Here is a 23,512-nt window from a genome sequence, read left to right as displayed (position 1 = left end):
ATAAGTTTTTAAACTTTTATTGACAAATTTAGTTTTTGCAAAGACTCAATATTTACAATGTTGACCCTTATTTTTCAAGACTTCCCTGGCACCTGAATATCAGCTGCTGGGTCAAATCGTGACTGATAACAGCCCATTCTTATCTAATCATTGCTTGGAGTTTACCACTATTTCTGTGTGTTTTGTTCATCCACTCGCTTTTTGAGACTTGACCATAAGTTCTCAATGTGAGTGAGATCTGGGAAGTTCCCTGGCCATGGACCAAAAACCAGAAATGTAATTATTTTGTTCACAGAGCCACTTGGCTAGCAATTTCGGTTTGTGACATTGTGCTCCATCATGCTGGAAAAAGCATTGTTCGTCACCAGATTCCTCCTGGATCATTACCAAGTTGCTCTTGGAGGATGTGCAGATCCCAATTTTTCATTCATGGCTGCTTTCTTAGGCAACATTGTGAGTGCGCCCCCACATATCAATGGTCTCAGGAGGCTTTACTGTTGGCATGACACAGGTGTCATGGTAGACTCACCATTTCTTCTCCAATCATTCTTCCAGATGTCCCAAACAGCCTGTAGGGGCTTCATTAGAGAAAACAACTTTACACCACTTTCCTGCAGAATGTCAGTCTGTCATTAATGTTTTTTTTTTGGAGGGAAGTGGCTTTTTTTGCTTCCTTCCTTAACACCAGGTCAACATTCAATAGCCTTAAAGAAGTTGTCCACTACTTTGACATTGATGTTCTATCCTACGGATAGGGCATCAATGTATGATCGGCGGGGGTCCTGCACGTGGCACCGGCGCCGATCAGCTGTTATCGGTGCCGGCAGCCTCCGGTCAGAAGTGCTTACCTGCGGTGCTTGGCCGTCCATCTATAGTGGCCGCAGCAGGGTACTGCACATCCGCCTCCCATTCAATTGAATAGGTGGCGGATGTGCAGTAACAAGCGCCGACAACTACAACTTGACGGCCAAGCACCGCAGATAAGCACTTCCTGCCGCCGGCACCGATAACAGCTAATCGGTGGAGGTGCCGCGTGCGGAACCCCGGCTGATCATACATTGATGCCCTATCCTATGGATAGGGAATCAATGTGAAAGTAGTGGACAACCCCTTTAACCTCAGTTTGCAAGCAGATGCACAGACTCCTGCCTGCTGCAATTCCGGAGCAAGCCCTACAATGTTGTTGAGCCCATCTCTTCACTGAATTCTTTTTAAGGGACTTTTTTTGCGCGCCCTGAAGTCTTTTTCACAGCAATTGAACCACTCTCTTCGAATGGGGTTTTCGTGATTAAATTAATTTTCATGGCTAGGAATGACTGCTAAATTTTTTTTGCAAGTCATCTGATAATTGTAAGTAACAATCTAAAGTTAATGCAAATTGCCACTTTAAAACCAGAAAACTTTGTATAAACTGAAAATTGTGGCAGTCTCAACTTTTTGCCATGGCTGTATTTTGCATACACATAACTGTCAGGTGTGTACACACTATTTATACAGCTCTATTATGCACGCACACAACATGCATTTTCACCTTTGCAGCCTATATAATACAACTACACAAAGCTCTGCTATCTATACATTGCAAACACAGCTCTCCTATGAACAAAATTACATGAATTTGCCTTTCCATTTTGTTGGTAACATAAGTGTGATTGCATGTAATGTGTAGACTGCAGAGTTGTGTGTATGTAGTCCATAGGAAACAGAGATAACAATGCATGTAATAGTAACAGCGCAGAGCTGTGTTTGCAGTGTAAATATAGCAGAGCTATGTGTGCATCATATATATATAAATCCAAGGTATGATGAAATGAGAATATTGCAGAGCAGTGTGTGTGTATGTGTGTGTAAAATATACTTTGCACTGATGAGGGGCAATATCTTGAAACAGCTTGTCTGCACATTGAGATTCTGATTTGGCTTTTATTCCAAGTCCTATTGCATGCTCATTAAAGGGTCGATAGTGACTTGTAGGATCACTTCTTCCAACAGGTGGCGCTATAGAGTTCTGGTCATCTTCCTCTCTGAAGAGGCAAATTGCATGTGTAAAACATAGGCACTAGAGCAACAATGGTGAAGTGGGGGCCATGAACCAAACTTACCCTGAAGCACATAAGACTCACATTTGAGTGGAAGAACATAAGATCATGTCCATTCCTGCTCCATTTTGAATCTATGGGTGTCACGCACAGTGTAGGAAAGACAAAGTGCGACATGAAGGGATGAGGGGAAGGGAGTCCAGACACTAGGGAAAGGGAGCAGTGGAGACCTCCTAAGCTGATCTACAATGACCCTGTCTCCCCTACCTTCCCTATTTTGGTTCCTCATCAATCTCCGCACAGGAACCTATTCCTGTATTTCCCTAGCGCTTGGTTCTGGATAGGCAAGGGGGAAGGTGGGGATGAGCGCTAGTCGATCCCCACTGACAACTAAAGACAGCAAGAGGAGACAGACACGGGGGAAGAAGCGTAGCTTGAGTCAACTTTAGAGAGATTGCACACGTGCTCTTAGCATCAGAGAGGAAATAAGAACTGCACTTGCTCCAAGCCTTCACAAGGGGTCATGTGAATATCACCGGCACCTCCCTCTAGCAACAGCCAGTATTTAAACACTCAGCCTGGGTGTCAATTAGCTGGAGGGAGGTAGCCGCTGGGTCTTAGAGTGAGACAGCTAAGAAGGTGTCTGTAATGCCAAACGAAGAGCTCTTCTGCAACCAGCTGCAGGGCGACTGTCTGTCACTTCTGACACACCCGTGACAATGGGACTGTCAAAGATACCGAAGTACACAGAGTAAACAATTGTACGTGCAATTCCCCAGTATTAAAACTCAATCTTGATATTCTTTTCTAATTTTTTTTTTAAACAAAAAAAAATTTGGGATTAAAATAAATTGAAAATCTAACCCTACTCACAGCTGATGATGTAATAAGACATGCATCAATTGGAAATAACTTTATTATTGACTTTATCATCCTACAAACAGAGCAAACTGACACAACAAGGCAAAGTAAATATATTATATACTTTCTCAAATTAAATATCTTTTCATACTTTTAATAAAACAACTCTTCAGTGAAAACCGCTCACCAAAGACTATGAACAAGTAGTGACATTTCATTCACACCTTTTGGATTCCTGAGAGCCTGTTTTTGGAGCTGCAGGTCGTAATCTATTCATTCTCGCCTCCTCCTGCCTCTTCATGCACACACCATTTAGAATCGAGTGCCCTGCGATCACATTCAAGAAAATGTCAAGCCGCAGTGGTTTCTACTTTTGTTGTTGTTGCTATTCAGCTATTTTTTCTCTCCTTTTTGTTTTGGATTTTTTTTCACTCCTGATGAAGGGAGGCATACCTCTAAACCTGGCGTGCTTACACGCTCGGATCTGCCGCGTGCTTGAGCTGAATGATTTTGGACTGCATTGTACTTGAGTGTTTTACATCTTGGCACTACAAAAATAGAACGTAATGACCCAAACCGATGCCTACGTGCATTTCTGCTTTGTTTATATGGAGCCTTTATGTTAAAATGCTTATTGAAGTTGAAGTACAACCGTTGAGCTGTTTCATTTTCGACTTTTTATTGTATGATTTCTTGTTCTCTCCTCTTGCCCTGAACACCATACCAAAAACTTACACATGTGCATACCCAATTCACCATAACAAAACCTATAGAAAATTATCTTTATTACATAGTACAAGAAATCAGGCACTGGTTATAGCAGATTTTTTTGTGTATGTTTAAATAGTTTTTATTAAGGGAAATTTTTAAATAGTAGGAGGGGTAGAAACAAAAAGGGGGTAAAACACTTGGTAATGAAAAAAAACCAGTACAAGAATATAAGCTAAGAAAAACCAAGCTATACCTTAATAACCTATCTAAACTAAAGGAGAAGGTAGAAGGTAAGGAAAGGGAGAGGAAAAGAGGAAGAAAGAAGAATGGGAAGAGGAGGGGAGAGGAAGAGGAGGGAAAGGGGAAAGGAAACGAGGAGAAACAGGAGGGGGAAAGGTTAAATAGGGAAAGAATAAACTGGGACTGGAGATGGAAGGAAAGGAGGGGGAGAACAATATAGTTATCTGAGAAGTGTTTAACATGGTTAACACATAATGTACGTTAGAATATATGTAAAACACATTCCATGTTTTAGGAAAAAAAAAGGCTAATAGTTAGGATTTATAATAAAAGAAATAATCTAATATTCGAAGTAAAGAGTTTGTTCCATAGCGACCATCAGGCTTCATATTTTGGAAGAGTATTGTTTTTTTAGGTCAAATGTTAGTTCAAAAGTGTTGTGTGTTGAGACTATCAATGATATCATTAATGATGGGGATAACAGGAGATTTCCATTTGGCTCCAATAAGCAGTTTAGTTACTTGGTTATAGCAGATTTTGTCCGTGCTAAAACTGCTAACTATCAGGTGGGCAAAGCACAACTGACAGGTTGACTCTGAATACAAGCTGCAGGACCGGATTTCTACATAGAAAAGATGGTTTTCAAGGAACGGTCGGCCCAGTCAAGTCGCTTACCCTGTAATTACCTACATCGGCACATTGTGGGGGACATCTGCGATTGTGTCCCTTATAATACCACAATGGGTGGGATACTGCAGTCTGAAATCATGGCCATATTCATCACTATGATGTGTTTGCAATCCCATTGATTAAAAAAAATAATTATACATTTTTTTAGTGCAGTGTCACGCTGCGATGAGTTAAAGGTAAAACCACTTTAAGTCCAAAATGATGGCCTTGGAGCTCTGCAAGGTTAGAACATATAGCTTGTAAACTGCCCCTGAAGGTCATTTCTTTTTTTTTTTTAATTTCTAGGTTATTATTCTGGTTATCATTATTTATATAATGTTAGTTTACTAATACATCTTCAGGAGAAACATGGAGAAAGCTGCACCGTTTTAAAGTCAGGGGGCTCCCTCTTCACGATCTGATAGGGATTGTGCAAGTATTTACTCAGGCGTATTCGGAGAGCAGAAGGTCTGTATGTATTTTTAGGAAGTCGTTATTCCATGTGCGAGGGGCGATCCAAAAGTAATGATAATCAATACTAAACACAATGAATATAGTCCAAAAAATTTTTATTTTTCTACATAGTCTCCTAACAAGTCTATACATTTAGTCCATCTCTTTTCTCAACTTAGAATTCCCTTAGAAAAAAATTATTGATCTTGACCCTCAAAAAAATCCCCAACAGCAGTTATCACGTCTCTATTGTCCTCAAATTTCTTGCCCCGGAAGTGTTCCTTGAGCCGAGGAAAGAGAAAGAAGTCACTGGGGGCTAGATCTGGCGAATAGGGGGGGTGTTCCACCAGTTCAAAGCCCGCTTCTTGAATGGTAGCCATGGCAACTGCAGCTTTGTGAGCCGGCTCGTTATCTTGGTGAAACAGCACTCCAGCCCGCAGTTTGCCGCGCCTTTTCTCCTTGATAGCCTCCCGCAATCTTCTTATTTGTTCTGCGTAGTAGGAGCCCGTAATAGTGGCTCCCTTCTCCAAATAGTCCACCATAATAATTCCTTCAGCGTCCCAAAAAACGGACGCCATAACCTTCCCTGCTGAGCTTGACACTTTGAATTTCTTCGGCGTCGGTTCGTTGGCTCGTTTCCATGTCATCGATTGTTGTTTCGTTTCGGGATCAAAGTGGTGGATCCAGGTCTCGTCCATGGTCAAAAAACGTGACAAAAAATTCTCCTTGTCTGCTTGGAACTTTTCGAGATTTGCTATTGAAATGTCAACTCGTTTCTTCTTTTGCTCGTCGGTTAACATTTTTGGCACCCAACGCGCCGAGACCTTTCTCATATGCAATTCTTTTGCAAGGATTCTTTGAATACTGCCATACGAGATCCCTGTGACCTCAGCTACATGCCTGATAGTCACTCTTCGATCGGCCAATACAACTGCTTCAACTTTTTTCACGTTTTCTTCATTGAGGGACGTGGATGGGCGTCCTTCACGATGTTCATCTTCCGTCGATGTTCTTCCCAGCTTAAATTCCTTGGCCCAGCGTGCAACTGTGGAATATGGAGGAGAAGAGTCCCCCAATGTTTCCACCAAGTCGCTGTGTATGTCTTTGGTAGTCATTTTTTTCAAGCAGAGGTATTTGATGACAGCTCTGAGCTCGTTTTTTTCCATTTTGATGTTCACTCCTCGGCAGTTCCTATTCAAATGAATGTAGCTCCCGGGAATCATGGCCTATTTAAGTGATTTTTTTTTTCCTGGACTAGTGGGTACCTAAGAGAGAAGAAAACATTTTATTTTAATTTCTGTGTGCAATAGAAATAACCGATTATCATTACTTTTGGATCGCCCCTCGTATGTACTCCTAGGAAGTCGTTATTCCATGTATGTATTCCTAGAAGGTCGTTATTCCATGTATGTATTCCTAGAAGGTCGTTATTCCATGTATGTATTCCTAGGAAGTCATTATTCCATGTATGTACTCCTAGGAAGTCGTTGTTCCATGTATGTACTCCTAGGAAGGCGTTATTGAATGTATGTACTCCTAGGAAGTCGTTGTTCCATGTATGTACTCCTAGGAAGGCGTTGTTCCATGTATGTACTCCTAGGAAGGCGTTATTGAATGTATGTACTCCTAGGAAGTCGTTGTTCCATGTATGTACTCGTAGGAAGGCGTTGTTCCATGTATGTACTCCCTAGGAAGTCATTGTTCCATGTATGTACTCCCTAGGAAGTCATTGTTCCATGTATGTACTCCTAGGAAGGCGTTATTGAATGTATGTACTCCTAGGAAGTTGTTGTTCCATGTATGTACTCCTAGGAAGGCGATATTGAATGTATGTACTCTTAGGAAGGCGTTATTGAATGTATGTACTCCTAGGAAGGCGTTGTTCCATGTATGTACTCCTAGGAAGTCGTTGTTCCATGTATGTACTCCTAGGAAGTCGTTGTTCCATGTATGTACTCCTAGGAAGTCGTTTTTCCGTGTATGTACTCCTAGGAAGTAGTTATTGAATGTATGTACTCCTAGGAAGTCGTTGTTCCATGTATGTACTCCTAGGAAGGCGATATTGAATGTATGTACTCCTAGGAAGTCGTTGTTCCATGTATGTACTCCCTAGGAAGTCATTGTTCCATGTATGTACTCCCTAGGAAGTCATTGTTCCATGTATGTACTCCTAGGAAGTCGTTGTTCCATGTATGTACTCCCTAGGAAGTTGTTGTTCCATGTATGTACTCCTAGGAAGTCGTTGTTCCATGTATGTACTCCTAGGAAGGCGTTATTGAATGTATGTACTCCTAGGAAGTCGTTGTTCCATGTATGTACTCCCTAGGAAGTCATTGTTCCATGTATGTACTCCCTAGGAAGTTGTTGTTCCATGTATGTACTCCTAGGAAGTCGTTGTTCCATGTATGTACTCCTAGGAAGGCGTTATTGAATGTATGTACTCCTAGGAAGTCGTTGTTCCATGTATGTACTCCCTAGGAAGTCGTTGTTCCATGTATGTACTCCTAGGAAGTCGTTGTTCCATGTACGTACTCCCTAGGAAGTCATTGTTCCATGTATGTACTCCCTAGCAAGTCATTGTTCCATGTATGTACTCCTAGGAAGTCGTTGTTCCATGTATGTACTCCTAGGAAGTCGTTGTTCCATGTATGTACTCCTAGGAAGTCGTTGTTCCATGTACGTACTCCCTAGGAAGTCGTTATTCCATAAAATGCTATCACGTGAATGAAAGTGACTCATTGTTCGGTGGAAACTCACGCAAGAATAGAGTTTGCCCTAATTTAATGACACATCCTCAAACACTTAAGAGAAATGTTTTCTTTGTGCTCTGTCACCTTGACCTTTTATGAGGCCAAAGATAAGATTATTCCGGTTATTGACGGCCACCGGCAACTTCAATTATTATTTCTGTACAGAAACTAAGGTAAAACCATGAACATGAATATATGGAGCTGAACGTTGAATAATAAACATTGACTGTTGACATACTGCTTATCTCTGGTCTGATACCGCCATAGATAAAAGGGTCTTAAATAGTCTCTATAAAGCCAGTAAAGTCCCATTATGAAAGGTATACACAATACAGCACATTGCATTGTGACTTTCCCAGTTGATCCTTGAGCAAACCGTGGTCTGTGTGTGCATTTGTTTCATGGACAATGTGATTCATATTTGGCACAAACCACCAGCTATTCACTTTCACCTGTTTCTATTGTTTCTCTTTTTTTCTAACACTATATTGTGCAGAATGAAGAATTATTTGTTGCCTATACACTATGGTTAAATCTTCATTCAATTTTTACATATTAGTACAAAAATATTTTTAAACAGTCAAAATATAATATTGCCAGCTTTAAGAAACAGATAGAAGGAGAGAGTTGGGTCCTCTATAGAAAAAAAATGATCTAATTTACCTGATCCAGGGGCATGGTGCCAGCTGATATCAGGCAGCACGGTGGCTCAGTGGTTAGCACTGCTGCCTTGCAGCGCTGGGGTCAAATCCCACCAAGGACATCATCTGCAAGGAGTTTGTATGCTCTCCCCATGTTTGCATGGGTTTCCTCTGGGTTCTCCGGTTTCCTCCCACATTCCAAAAACATACTGAGAGCGAATCTAGATTGTGAGCCCCAATGGGGACAGTGATGATGATGTCTCTAATGCTCTGTGGAATTAATGGCTCTACATAAGTGAGTAAAATAAATAAATATCTTGAATGCTCCCATTATACCAACAAAGTCAAACATCCATCCAGGGAGACCACAATGAACAGCACAGTAGATTGCTTTATTATTATAGAGCGTAACTTGCATAACCTGTATACTTTACGATGTACGAGTGATCAAATGCATATACGGTATGTTAGAGTTTTCCATCAGGAAATCATCTGGATGGAAATATCGTATTGGAACTGCAGGACCCAAAAAAAACAACAATAATTTGTGGTCTGAGGGCCACATTTAGATTGAACCCATTCCACTAAGCAATAAAACTGAAAGGGGAAATTACCATCTAAAATGTTGTCACATTAAATGTTTTTCCAGTTGTCCTACTGATCAGCAGAATGTCGGCCATCTTCTTCCCCATCCACTCTTTGGAAAGGAAGATCCTTTGTATGCATACTGTTATTTCCAATGTGGTTTACATGAGACAGCCATGTGTTTAACTAGTCACATATGCAAATTGCCTCTTCAGAGAGGAAGAGGACTAGAACTCTATAGCGCCACCCGTTGGAAGCAGCAATCCTACAAGTCACTATTGACCCTTTAACAAGACTTGCAATATGACTTGGGATAAAAGCCAAAACAGAATCTCAATTTGCAGACATGGTGTTTCAGGGTATTGCAAGGGTGAATACTGACTTGTTAGGATTGTTGCTTCCACCGTATGGCAATCTAGAGTTCTAGTCCTCTTCCTCTCTGAAGAGGCAATTTGCATATTTAATTTCCCAGAGGAGCATTGCACGGCGATTGTCTCCTTACATTGGCATTCCAGGGCTGGTATGTCACTCTCCACAAGGAGAAACATAACTAGGCACATAAACTTACACTGAAGAGCGTTGGATTTGTGCATGTCTACCTCTCCATTTCCTCTTTTTTGGTGTGTTCTACAGAGGGGATAGGAGTCCCCCATTCTGCCAATATATGGGAGTCCCAAAGATGACCACAGTGCATCATTGGTAATTATCCATTCCTGCTTCAGTGCTATGTGCCATTCCTCCATTCCTCGTTTTTCTGACCTACAAAATACGTGTGAGCAGTCACTAGGCACAGACAAGCATATCTGTGGCCAAATGGCTGGTTGCCACTGACAATGGCATAGCGGCCTGCATGTGGCCACCAGAGCCCTGTGACTCACCTGCTGACATCCCCAGAGCCTCTTCTGATAAGAAAACCTGGTGTGACGTCATGTGTGCATCACACCGCAACGATTACATTACTGTGGGCCTACTAATCAGAAAAGACGGCAATGATTCTGGCAGGTAGGTGGAGGTCCACAAGGCTCTGATTTAGTGGAACCTGAACTACTAACTTGGCAGCTGGAGCAATTTACAGCAACTTTTTTCTCAGCTGTCCAAACTATGCTTAAAGCGCAGGATTGTGCTCAGTAAACGACATACACTGTCAGGTGGGCGACATTACACTGATTAATATGATACCTTGGTTGATGAAATCCGTCCTGTGGTTCTTGTGTAATCTTTACTTTCAGTGTTTTATACTATGCAGTTTGCACAACAAGTGCTTGGCGCCCGGCCTTTACATGGAATACATGACATTTTTAACCCTTCAACCTGAAAAATCTTGCGCTCTCAGACCATCTTGGTTGCAGCCGATGATTTGTGTAAGATTATAAATTATCAAAATAGTAGATAGAAGATTGCTGTGTGTAGAGGGAGATGTAAAATCACTGTTATGTCAGAATAAGAGCGTGTAAACCCAGCACAGACCAATGCTGTATAGTAAAATACGCTTTTGTGGGTTACTATGAGCAGCAGAAATTTTCATTTTTCTTTTTGTGTTTCAACAGAAAGATATTTCGATGTGGCAATGAAGAAGCTTCCAAAATGTGACCTCCCGGATGAGATCAGGAAGTAAGTGGCATCACATGGAGACGGGCTCCGCATTTGGTTTATTGAAAGTGTTTCTAAGGCCTCATTCAGATGTCAGTGATTTTTCTCCTACATAAAAGCACCGACCAAGTGTCACGAGTGTTTTGTCAGTGCTTAGTCAGTGATTTTCTCATAATAACTCTTCCATGACATACGTCATACATGTACATCCTATGTCGTACGTCCTGTCCTGTTCCTGACTTTGATGCTGGCTCACACGCTGAGCCCACATCTTTCCTGGAAGACGATGGCTGATTTAATCAGCCATCATGTGCCGTTAACAGCCGCGAATGGAGCAGAGATCCGCTTGCGGCTGTTACGGTATGTTCACAACCGTTGTGTTTTGCTGCTTATTTTGCTGAAGATTTTTATGCACATTTTCAGCTGCGTCTTGCAGTACCAGCAAAGTCTATGAGAAACCAGAATTCTCTGTTCACACGTTGCTTTTTGTTTGCTGCGTATTTTCTGCCTTGCTTGCTTTTTTGGAAAATAGAGCATGTCACTTCTTTCAGCGTTTCTGCAGCAGAAAACGCACCTGCATTTTTGCTGCGTATTTGCTGTTTTTTTCCCTTCCCCCATGACAGCACACCTGAGAGAGGATCCGCCCTTCAAGGACAGGAAACCATCTGAAATTAAAGGGTCGGCACCTCTCCCTCGCTTCAGTTGGTTTCCTGTCCTTGATAGGAAGCCTCATGGAATATCAGGCGGCTGCCATAGGAAGAACACTTACCAAGGCCTGTCCCGGTGCTGGAAGAGCGGGCTGTAGTCCGTGGCGCCGGCCTTCAGGTGCTGGAAGAGCCGTCCGAAGGTTCCCCGGGGACCTGTCGCACGTGCTGGCGCAGGCGGTGCAGAGGTCCTGGACTTCCGGACACCGCCACGCCGCCCTCCCCCGGCCGCCCATGTGACCGGTCACGTGCCTCTGACGTTGCGGTGCGGGGCACACTGGGTAGGGGCGTGCCCTGATGACATTGGGGGCGGCGCCGTAAAAAAGATGGCGGCGCCCTGCATAATGCTGGCCGACATCACGAAAGCGCTGGCGACTATTGTAGGAGGTGGATGGCGGTTAGGGGGAGGGGTTTGGATACCAGATGGAGACCGCTGGGACCAGCAGGTGGTGACCTCATCCAGTCTCCCATAAAAGGGAGCACCTGAGGTCAGGAGGTTGCTCACCAACATGTCGGACATGGAGCAACAGCAGCTGTCGCCACAGCCACAGTCGCCACCGCCTGCATCGCCATCTTCATCTGCTCGCCGGTCCAGAGGGTCCAGTAGGAGGAGCAGTGGTGGTCCGAGTCAGAGGGGTAAAGCATCTCAGGACTCCTCGGTCTCCAGGAAGGATGTATCGCGTATCCTGAAAAAACCTCCAATTCCGGTATATGCAATGGCGGGGTGAGTGATCTTCGTGAATGTCACTATATATATTGCTAACGGGCCCTACTGTGTGTTTAAATCACCAGGAGGAACCCAGGAAGGTAACCGCCAAGAAGCGGAACAGAGAATGCGCTATTTGCAAGTGCCCTCTAGCGATAGACTGGCAGAAGGAGCTCTGCGCGGGCTGCGTTCAAAAAACCATTTGTGAGGGAACCCCGGATTTGGCAGCTAGCCTCAGATCGGTCATCAGATCGGAGGTAGAGGGCTCCCTTAAAGCACTCCTGAAGAAAAGGAAAAAATAATTTCTGATCTTTCCCCTGACTCTGGTTCCTCCGTGTTGTCGAAGGGACAGGGCCATAGTGGGTCCTTATCCTCATCCTCTTCAGACAGCGATAGGGAGGGGAGACCGTGTTTTCCAGTAGAAGACAAATTGGTGAAGGCCGTCAGGACCACTATGGGGTTGAAAGAAGATAAGCCCATTAAGTCCCTAGAGGATATCATGTTTGCGGGGTTGGAGGAAAAGAAAAAACTTACCTTCCCAGTGAATGCTAGAGTCCAGGCTCTCATTAATAGAGAATGGAAGAAGCCTGAGAAAGTGGGGGCCTTGCCTTCATCTTCAAAGAGAAGGTATCTCTTTGATCTAAAAGACTCGGAGGTCTGGGACAAGGTGCCGAGAATCGACGCGGCAGTCTCTAGGTCTTCAAAAAGATCGGCACTTCCTCTTGAGGATTCGGGGGTGCTTAGAGACCCCTTAGACAAGAAGGCGGATTCCTTTTTATAACATGCCTGGGAATCCGCAGCAGGGGGTCTTAAGCCGGCCATTGCTGGAACATGTACAGCTCGTTCCCTTATGGTATGGTTACGGCAGCTGGAAGATCAGCTAAAAAATAAAAAGACCTCAAGGGAGAAAATATTAAACAGTCTACCCCTGCTACATGGTACAGCTGCCTTCCTAGCAGATAGCTCCGCTGACTCAGTGAAACTGGCAGCTAGGTCGGCTGGGTTATCGAACGCGGCTAGACGAGCTCTGTGGCTTAAAGGATGCCCTGGGGACTTGCAATCAAAAGCTAGACTGTGCTCTATCCCCTGTGACGGCCAATTTCTTTTTGGAAAAAAAATTGGACGAGGTCCTTGAAAGAGCAAGTGACAGAAAAGGGTAGATTCCCTGGGGTTTCGGCGGATGCCAGGAAAACTTATTTTCGGAGGGGAAAATTTAGTAGAGGTCGCCTCCCGGGAGAAAAAAGGAAATGGGACTTTAAGAATAGAAAAGAGTCTGGTTACATGTACAGCGGTTCCTCCGCTGACCCCAAGAAACCTCCACAATGACGCCAGGCCACAGGTGGGAGGAAGACTCCTTTTTTTCTTCGTGCCTGGGAAAAAATTTCCTCCAGTCACTGGGTCCTCGACATAGTGAGGGAACGACTAAGGATTCAATTCTTTCAACGGCCAGGCGGTTCGTTTTTGATAACTCCGGTGAGAAAATCCCCAGAAGAACAGCGGGCCCTGGAATCGGAGATTTTGAGCCTAGTGGACAAGCAGGTACTATGCGAGGTGCCGGACAGTCAAAAAGGAAGGGGATTTTATTCCCCTTCTTTTTGATAAGAAAACCGGACGGGGTCGTTCAGGACTATTATAAATTTAAAGGGCCTCAACCGGTTTGTCAGCAACAGTACGTTCAAAATGGAGTCAATAAGCTCTACAATAAAATTTCTTTCCCACAATTGTTTCATGGCAGTGATAGATCTCAAAGACACATACTATCACGTCCCGATTTTCCCAGGTCATCAACAGTATCTGAGAGTTGCTCTTTACATTCAGGGGAGCCTCAGACACTTCCAGTTCCAAGCTCTTCCCTTCGGGTTGTCAATTGCTCCAAGGGTATTTACCAAGCTGATAGCAGAGGTAACAGCCTTTCTCCGCATCCAGAATATAAACATAATACCCTATCTGGACGACTTCCTTATAGTGGGGGATTCAGAGGAACACTGCGTTTCACATCTGAATCAGGTCATAGCAGTCTTGCAGAGCTTGGGCTGGATGATCAATGGCAAGAAATCAAGACTAGAACCCGCAAGGATTCAGGCCTTTTTGGGGTTTACACTAAATTCAGAGTGTCAGACTTGTCTTTTACCCGACAGCAAGATAGACAAAGTCACGAATGTGGTGTTGGCAGCCATACACACTCCAGTTATGTCCCTAAGGGAGGCTATGTCCCTGTTGGGAACCCTAACGTCTTGCATTCCGGCGGTCAAGTGGACCCAGTTTCACAAGAAACCTTCAGTGGGAAATCTTGTCAGCACAAAAGTTGTTAAGAGGGCATTTAAACAGAAAGAAAGGTTCATCTCTCCTTGCAAACCAGGAACGCCCTCTTGTAGTGGACAAGCAGGTCAAATTTGTCTCGGGGGGTGGGGGGTCCAGTGGGGCACGCCGGTACAAGATATCATCACGACCGATGCAAGCAACGCGGGGTGGGGTGCTCACCTGAAAGATCATATGATTCAAGGCCCTTGGTCGTTCTGGGAAAAAAAGGGGTCGTCAAATTTAAGAGAGCTATGGGCGGTGAGGAATGCTTTAGAAGGCTTCCTCCCTTTACTCCAGGGTCGCCATGTCTGGGTTATGTCGGACAACAGAACCACTGTGGTCTACATAAACCACCAGGGGGGAACAAGATCTTATTCTCTTCTGGAGGCAGTAAGCAGGCTTTTTCAAGTAGCAGAAAAAAATCTCCTCTCTCTCATGGCGCTACACATACGGGGCATAGACAACACGAAAGCAGACTTTCTAAGCCTCAACAAGTTGAGGCAAGGGGAATGGGCCCTGAACCCCACTGTGTTCCATCAAATAGTACAGCTGTGGGGTCTACCAGAGATAGATCTGTTCGCCGACAAAGACAACAGGAAGGTGGAGAAATTCTGCTCTCTAGACACAAGGGGGAAACCTTGGGCAATAGATGCTCTCCAAATTTCCTGGAGCTTCAAGCTGGCCTATGCATTTCCACCAATAGCCATGATACCTTTAGTGGTGAGAAAGATCAGGAAGGATCAAGGGAGAGTGATACTCATAGCCCCCTTCTGGCCAAAAAGACCATGGTTCTCCCTGTTGAGGATGATGTCACAGTCAGACCCATGGATCCTACCGGAAACCCCGGACCTTCTAGCTCAGGGACCAGTATTCCATTCTCAAGTGAAGGGTTTCCACTTAGCAGCATGGAATTTGAGAGGGCAATATTGAGGAGCAAAGGGTTTTCATCAGGGTTAGTGTCTACCCTGTTAAGTAGGAAACCTATAACCACCAAGATCTATGGTAGAACGTGGAGGAAGTTTTTGCAGTTCCTGGGGAAACCGTTAAGCCAAAAACCACCAATTAATTCAATACTGGAGTTTTTACAGAAAGGGTTTGAGTTTGGCCTAGCTACCAGTACACTTAAGGTCCAGGTTTCTGCCTTAGGTGCGTTATATAACCGTAACCTCGCAGCAAATAAATGGGTTACAAGATTCATTAAATCTTGCGGTAGATCTAGGCCAATCTCAATTCCCAAAGTTCCTCCATGGGACCTAAATTTAGTACTTGACGCACTAACCATGGAGCCCTTTGAACCAGTTCAGGGCTTGTCAGCAAAATATATAACGCTCAAAACTATTATTTTGGTAGCTCTAACATCAGCCCGTAGGGTAAGTGATCTACAGGCCCTGTTCATAAATCCTCCATATACGCAAATATTTGAGGATAGAATAGTTCTGAGACCTGATCCAGCCTACCTTCCTAAGGTTGCACTAAAATTTCATAGATCTCAGGAGATTGTTCTGCCATCCTTTTGTAACAGCCCAAAGAACTCAAGGGAACAGAAGTTTCATAATCTTGATGTCAGAAGGGCTATGTTGCAATACATGGAAGTCACTAGCCAGTGGAGGCGTAGTCAGTCCTTGTTCTTAGCCTTCCAGGGGAGTAGGAAGGGGTATGGGGTAACAAAAGCAACAATAGCCAGATGGATTAGGGAGGCCATTTGTTTAGCTTACTCTTCAAGTAACACCCCGATTCCTGACGGCATCAAGGCTCACTCCACCAGGGCTGTGGCTACCTCCTGGGCAGAGAAAGCAGAGGTATCGATAGATCAAATCTGTAAGGCCGCTACATGGTCGTCACCATCTACCTTTTTCAAACACTACCGTTTGGATCTATCCTGCCTGTCTAACTTGACCTTTGGTAGAAGGGTGCTACAGGCGGTGGTCCCTCCCTAAGGTGTTTCTTTCTCCAAAATTCTCTCAGGTATGCTGTCATGGGGGAAGGGAAAACACCAAGGTTACTTACCGGTAGCCGGTTTTTCCAGAGCCCATGACAGCACCCATATATTCCCCTCCCTTTTCTCTCACCCTCGGGTGTGCACGTGTGTTGGGTTCTATTTGATATGGTGTTGGATTTTGTTTATAACTCCTGTTTTACGGAGGTCCTCTCAATGCTCTGTAACCAACTGAAGCGAGGGAGAGGTGCCGCCCTTTTATTTCAGATGGTTTCCTGTCCTTGAAGGGCGGATCCTCTCAGGTGTGCTGTCACGGGCTCTGGAAAAACCGGCTACCGGTAAGTAACCTTGGTGTTTTTCACCCATAGGAAGTAATGGGGGTCAAAAATATGCAACAAAATATGCAGCAAATACGTGTGTTTTTTACGCAGCTGTTTTCCTGCCAGAGAAAAGTTAGCAGCAGATTTGCAGCAGAAAAAAACACAACGTGTGTGAACATAGCCTTTATCTGTTAAGTCTTGCTGTCAATCTCTAACAGCGGCTGTCAAGACGCTCCGGCAGGGGAGTGCGTCATTCCATGCGCTCATCTGCACGCTCGTGACGTGATCGCGGGATGCCGATGGTTTCTCATGACAGCTGAGGGTCTGCTGAAGACCTCCGTGCCTGTCCATACGATCCTCCTGTGAAAGCCAACTTGTAGCTGGCGTTCAGAAGAGATTATGATTTTAGCTCTACCTAGTACAGGTTTTTGGCCACTACAACATTGCAATATAATGCAGTAAGAGCCGATCAAAACATCGTATCTACCCCAAAATGATATCAGTAAAAACGTCAGCTCAGGGAGCAAAAAATAAGCCCTCACACGGTCCCATATCCCAAAAAATGAAAGCATTATGGGTCTCTGAAAATGGCGACCAAGGCAAATTTATTTATTTATCTATTTATTTATTTTTTTTTACAAATTTTCGCATTTACTTCACTTAAAAAAACAAAAAAAAAATTATGCATGTTTGCTATCTGCGTAATCGTACTGACCTGGAGAATCATATTGCTTGGTCAGTTTTACCATGTTGTGAACATAGTAAACAAAAAAAAACATAAAAAATTAATTGTGGAATTGCACTTTTTTGCAATTTCAGCACACTAGGATTTTTTTTCCTGTTTTCCAGTACACTATGTTGTAGAGTGAATGGAATCATTTAAAAGTACAACTCGTCCCGCAAAAAAACAAGCTCTCATACATCTATGTGGGCGGAAAAATAAAGTTATGGCTCTTGGAAGAAGGGGAGGAAAAAAGAAAAAAATGGAAAATCAGCATGTCGTGAATGGGTTAAAAAAAAATTGCAAAATTTTTCTCATCTATTAAATGTTTAAAACAGACAGCATTCGAATGGCAGTGTGTGCCGTCAGTGATTTTTCATCAACTCATGCACTTGTATGGGTGATTTTGATCAAAAATGTGTCTGTGATTTTGTGGCCGACACACTGTCTGCATAAAACTTGGACATGTGAACAATAATATGGATAGAACTCGTATGCAAAAACTTCCGTCTGAATGAGGTCTATGGCAGTATTCACAGTCACCATCTGTGCATGACTGATGCCATGACGGGGGCTCATGAGTGTCTACAGTGTGACCCAGGGGACGGCATCCACATGGGGCCGCTGTTTTTCACAGAATATTGTTCAGGCTGAGTGCACTACCCCTCCAGAGATCGCCAAGGGGCTGCTCTGCGACACTGTGGTTTCTGACAACTTGTCAAAACCTAGAAGAAGAGGAAACTGTTTGTTTTTCTCTGTTGGGTTTATTTCCTGTTTTTGGCCACAAATATAAGCAGGTTAAAAGGCCTACACTTTTAAGCGTGTAATGTTGGTATATATTAAAGGAGTTTTCTCATTTTTATTAACGGTTTAAATTGCAAAGTGTTTGTAAAAATAAGCAACTTTACAATTTATTAAAAATCCTTTCTGCTCTCAAGAATAGAGGGATTTTTAATAATATAGTTTACTGCTCATTGCTTCAGTTTCTGGTCACCTCAAAGTGGCCTGTCTCCTATTCAAGGAGTATGTATTAACTTAGTGGTGGGTTGCTGGACCCGCTCAGCCCGCTTCAGAGCAGTGCTAGCGATGTCCCAGTGTTAGGGTGCATTCACATTGTGTTCCAGCACCCGTTCGGTGGCCTTTTCAGGGCTTTCCCGAACCCCCCGCAAAACGGGATTTGGACATATGTACTGATTGGGCCATAGACTATAATGGTGCCAGCAGAGCGAACGTGCGCTCTGTCGTGCATCATTTTCGGCTGTATATGCCAACTGGAGGCAGACATAGTAGACTGCATCTGAGTGTCTGCCTCCAATAGGCGTACACGCTCGAAAATGATAAACTGCAGAACACACATTCGCTCTGTTGGCACCATTATATTCTATGGCCCAATCAGCACATATGTCCGAATCCCGTTTTGCGGGGAATATCGGACGTATGCCCCAACGGCCACTGAACGAGTGCTGGAACGCAATGTGAAAGCACCCTTACGCTCATGTTGCAGAAGCAAAGTTGGCTCTACAAGCATTTCAGAAGAGCGGCGTGACCATGCCGCTAGTCCAAGCTGTCAATCATTAGGCACGCTGTGCCCTCGGCAGGCACCATCCAGGAGGCAGGGGACTGTTGCGCTCCTGAAGACTCAAAATGAGAAGAAACCTTTAACCCCTTACCAACATTGGAAATACTGGTTTGTTCTGTCAGCTCTTTGTCATTGATGCAGGCTCAGGAGCTGAGCACGCATCTTTCCTGGCAGATGACGGCTGCATTATGCATTATACCCGCGAGCAGAGCACTCCCTGTGGCTGTTAAATGCCACTGTAAATCAGTAACAGTGACGTTTACAGTGCGCGGCCTGGAGAAACGCTGCTCTAACCGCCCATCGACGATTCCGAGACACTGATGGCTTGCCTTGACAGCCTGGGTACTACTGAAGACCCCCAGGCCTGTCATCACAGTGCTCTGTTGATGTCCAGTCTGTGGCTGGATTTCAGAACAGACCGTGATTTTTGCGAATTTTCTAATGTTTGGTGTATCTGTAATCGTACTGGCCTGAAGAATTACATTGCCCAACAAAACCCCCAAATAACTAGTGCAGAATTGCATTTTTCTCGCCATTTTACTGCACTTGGATTTTGTTTCCCCCAGTATGTCAGTAAATTGGATGCTGTCATTCAAAAGTACCACTCTTCTCACAAAAAACAAGCCCTCATACGGCTATATCGCCGGAATAATAAAAAAGTTATGGCTCTTGGAAGAAGGGGAGGAAAAAAAACGCAAAAATGGAAAATCGGTCTGTCGGGAAGGTGTGAATTTAAGCTATGCAGATGCTCTTCATGGCTGTAGGCAAACCTAGTTTGTTTTCTTTTCTTCTTCCACATGTCAATGAAAAGTGCTCGAGCCCGGCCATACATGGTAGACTGCTGTTGGCTGACCGTTCTTCTCTCAACCTCGCCATACACATGAATGCTCGGCTCATGGCGCTTACATTACCTCAGTGTTTCTGTGCTCAGAATTATAACCTCTTTAACGCAATTTACGGGCAACCAAAGGTTGATGTGGAGCCTTGACCTTCATCTTTGAGCATATAAGATAACATTAACAGCACTCGATATGAATTTACCTCATTAACACGTTAACAATTCTGTGTCTTGTCTCTTCTCCAGTATTTCCTGTAAGAAATGTGTTGTTGTCGGGAATGGTGGCGTACTTCGAAACAGCACTCTAGGAAAGAAAATTGATAGTTATGATGTAATAATAAGGTACAGTGACTCTTCTGTCATATTGTAGCACTCATTATCAGAATTGTGGGCAGAAGGCTTGTGGGGGGTTACATTGTGTCTTAGTGGACTGAACTGGAACTAATTTAATGGATGAGAGGATGGTAATTTGCTCTGTCATATGCTTTACTTTCATGCTACTGACAGAAAACTTAATTTTTCAGTTACCACTTTAAAGGGAACCTGACAGCTGATACATGCAGCCCAACCATGGACAGCATGTATCAGACACTGGTGTATAATCTCAGCCACATATATGTTTGACTTTGACGCTGCGGCGTCTTAGAGAAAAACTTACTTTTGAAGCCATCAGGGACCGAGCCGCATGGGAGAATAGTTGGAAAGGCGGGTCCTCGGCGACTTCTCCCTTCCCGCTGACAGTGACTGACATGTCTCTCCCGGTACACACAGAGAGAGACCTGTCACTCAAGGGCAACTGGCAGGGAGAATTTGCTGAGGACCCGCCTTTCTGACTAGTGTCCTGTGCAGCTGGGTCCCCGGCTGCTATTAAAGTATATTTTTCAAATAATCATGGCTAAAATCATATATCCAGTGCCTGATACATGCTGCCTGTAGCAGCATATATCGGCTAACAGGTTCCCTTTTAAAAGGAATCTTTCAGAGGATCAACCCTCCTAATCTGTCTATATGGGTGGGCATGTAGGTCATAGGAAGCTGAATAAAATGATATCTTGATAGCTGCAATCTCATGTCTTATTCTAGAGAAGTCTACTTTTTTTCTTATATGTAAATTAGCTGTTCAGGACAATGGGCCGGACATTGATCTGCATGAGAATCTTCCTCCAGAGCTTATGTTTTGTAAAAAGAGGATTTATCAGTGGGATATATGTAACTAACACAGAAGAGTAGAACTGAATTTTGTCTCATTACACACATTAGCAGTTGTAGCTCTCACAGTTCTGCTGTATTGCAGCCCTGTCTGCCTGTGAGATGGAAGCTGAGAGGAGCCTGACGATGTGTCAGGTATATTCACACTCAGCTCTGCAGTGAGATCAGGAGAGCAGAGAGCGGTCATCACACATCACACTGGGAACCATTACACATCACACAGGTGACGTCCCCTTTTATTTATAATAATCTCTGGAGGCAGATTCTTATGCAGATCAGTGTCCGGCCCATAGATCTTAACACCTCATTTACATATAAGAAAAATGTGGATTTCTCTGGAATAAGACATCGGATTACACATAAAAAGGTATCGTTTTATTTAGTTTCCCATGACCTACATACCTCTATAGAATGCCTAGGAGGGTTGATTCTAATGACAGATTCTCTTTAAGTTGTTAATAATTTAGATAAAATGTTCAAAACTTTCAGTCTGAACTTTTTCAGTGTTCACATCGCATCCATCCCCATTGCCATCATCTTGGTACATGTATGAAATTTAGCCACAGGCTGGACTGGTCTCCTGGAAGGACTTAAAAATAAAGTGAAAAGTAATTGAAAAAGACTAAAACTATTTTTTAAAATTCAAAAGTGGGTACGGCCACTCCCATTCTCGATGGGTACGGCCACTCCCATTCTCGATGGGTACGGCCACTCCCATTCTCGATGGGTACGGCCACTCCCATTCTCGATGGGTACGGCCACTCCCATTCTGCTGATCAGTGCAGGCCTTATGCCGGCAGACTCCCACTGATCAATAAGTTATAGATGATAAAGTTATCAGTTATAGGTGTTTTCAATGGAAAACCCCTTTAATCATCAGCTGACGCCAACCTACTCCAGCAAAGTTTTCTATGATGGGACAACCCCTTTATTTTGCCTTGAAGATTGAAAGGGATAAGTTTTAGGCAGTTTAAAAAGAATGTGTCATCAATAAATACCTTACTGTTTAGGCAGGTTTGTAATTTTTTTTTATATATTTAACATTTGGTATTTACAAAAAGAAATCTAAAGAAATGTAATTTTCTCACTGGCCACTGAGGCCATTCTTGACTCCTGCTTAGTGCTTCAGGTTATCCACATATACTTTAGCCACAATTTACAGACTGAGACCCTGTCTTATATACAAAGCATATAATGAGTATGTCATTGTGTAGGCTGGGGAGATGTGACACAACCTAAGATCCGTCATTCAAAAACGGTGATCAACATGAATTATATGTCTAAACTAGTCCCAGTGACCAGTGTGTGAAAAATGCAAGAATTCTATTTTTTTTTTTATTTAATTAATACAGATTGTGATATGAAAAAAAATGTTTAAAGGGGTTGTCCCCAAACCCCGTCAAATTTTCAACAAGCATTTCAGCTTTCCGCATCCTGATAATGTGTGATAGATCATTGTGAGACTCGTCTTAGACTCTAGTTACCACCTGACCATACCTGTGGTAATATGGCGACCACTGGAATCCCAGCGGTGAATGCAGCGCTTGCTGAATATTTCACCAGGGAAGGAGAGCCCTTTTAACACAATAGGTCATTTCTGATTACACATTCCCTATAGGGAAGTAATAATAAAATATTATAAAATAATTGATAAAAATCTTTTTTTTATCTTATTTATCAGGATGAATGACGGCCCTGTCCTGGGGTATGAAGATGATGTTGGACAAAAGACTACTTTCCGCCTTTGTTATCCAGAATCTATCTTTTCAGACAGTTTGCACTATGATCCTAACACCACAGTGGTGCTTATGATGTTCAAGCCTCATGATGTCAAATGGTTGTCAGAATTACTGTTACACAGAACTGTGGTAAGTGTGTAGTGACACGGCGTTGTAGACTGCAATAGATTGTATTGCCTGCTTCGTAGATGCGGATTTCAGTTTTGCTCTTTGAATTGATTTGCATAAGGACATGTATGCAAAATTTGGGCCGAGCAAATTCACCAAAAAGAAATGCAAATGTTTTGGATGTGCTAGACGTTTAGCTTGGCCGTTTATGACCCTACCCTTATAATTTACAAAAGGCTACAAGTTATTCTCTAAAAAACAATTTTTAATGAAATCAGTCCTTGAAAGATTGATACTCCTCATGCCACCGGTCTGGCATCAGCATCGATCAGGGTCATCTTGTGACCACTGCCGTTGATCAGCTGCAGCCTTCATATTCTGTCTGAGTGACGCCCCCGCCAGATGTTGATCCTAGCAGACTGACGGTAGATATGAATATAGTCTTCTTCCTCTTCCTCCTCTTCTTGTTCTTTTTGTTCTTGTTCTTCATCCTCCTCCTCTCTTTCCTCCTCCCTCGCTGCTTCTTCCTTCCTTCCCTCACCCCTCCACTTCCCTCACCCCTCCACTTCCCTCACCCCTCCCCTTCCCTCCTCCTTTTTTCCTTCACTCCTCCCTCCTTCCTTCCCTCCCTCCTTCCCTCCCTCCTTCCCTCCCTCCTTCCCTCCCTCCTTCCCTCCCTCCTTCCTTCCCTCCTTCCTTCCCTCCTTCCTTCCCTCCCTCCTTCCCTCCCTCCTTCCCTCCCTCCTTCCCTCCCTCCTTCCCTCCCTCCTTCCCTCCCTCCTTCCCTCCCTCCTTCCCTCCCTCCTTCCTTC

At 43.8% G+C, this 23,512-nt stretch overlaps 1 protein-coding gene across 6 annotated transcripts in view; it reads left to right on the top strand.

Annotated features, from left to right (window-relative positions):
* The window catches only part of ST3GAL6 (ST3 beta-galactoside alpha-2,3-sialyltransferase 6), a 168,946-nt gene that overhangs the window by 125,851 nt on the left and 19,583 nt on the right, over nt 1-23,512 (top strand). For all 6 annotated transcript variants that reach the window (XM_073668151.1, XM_073668141.1, XM_073668152.1 and 3 more), the window contains 3 exons: nt 10,497-10,560; nt 19,891-19,986; nt 22,535-22,721. In XM_073668151.1, coding sequence (XP_073524252.1) covers nt 10,497-10,560; nt 19,891-19,986; nt 22,535-22,721 — 347 coding nt within the window. The remainder of the gene's footprint in view (nt 1-10,496; nt 10,561-19,890; nt 19,987-22,534; nt 22,722-23,512) is intronic.

Source organism: Phyllobates terribilis, unplaced genomic scaffold, assembly GCF_046119375.1.
Source record: "Phyllobates terribilis strain yellow unplaced genomic scaffold, ASM4611937v1 Scaffold_2__4_contigs__length_985480577, whole genome shotgun sequence".
Lineage (NCBI taxonomy): Eukaryota > Metazoa > Chordata > Amphibia > Anura > Dendrobatidae > Phyllobates > Phyllobates terribilis.
This window is presented reverse-complemented; position numbering and strand designations above follow the sequence as displayed.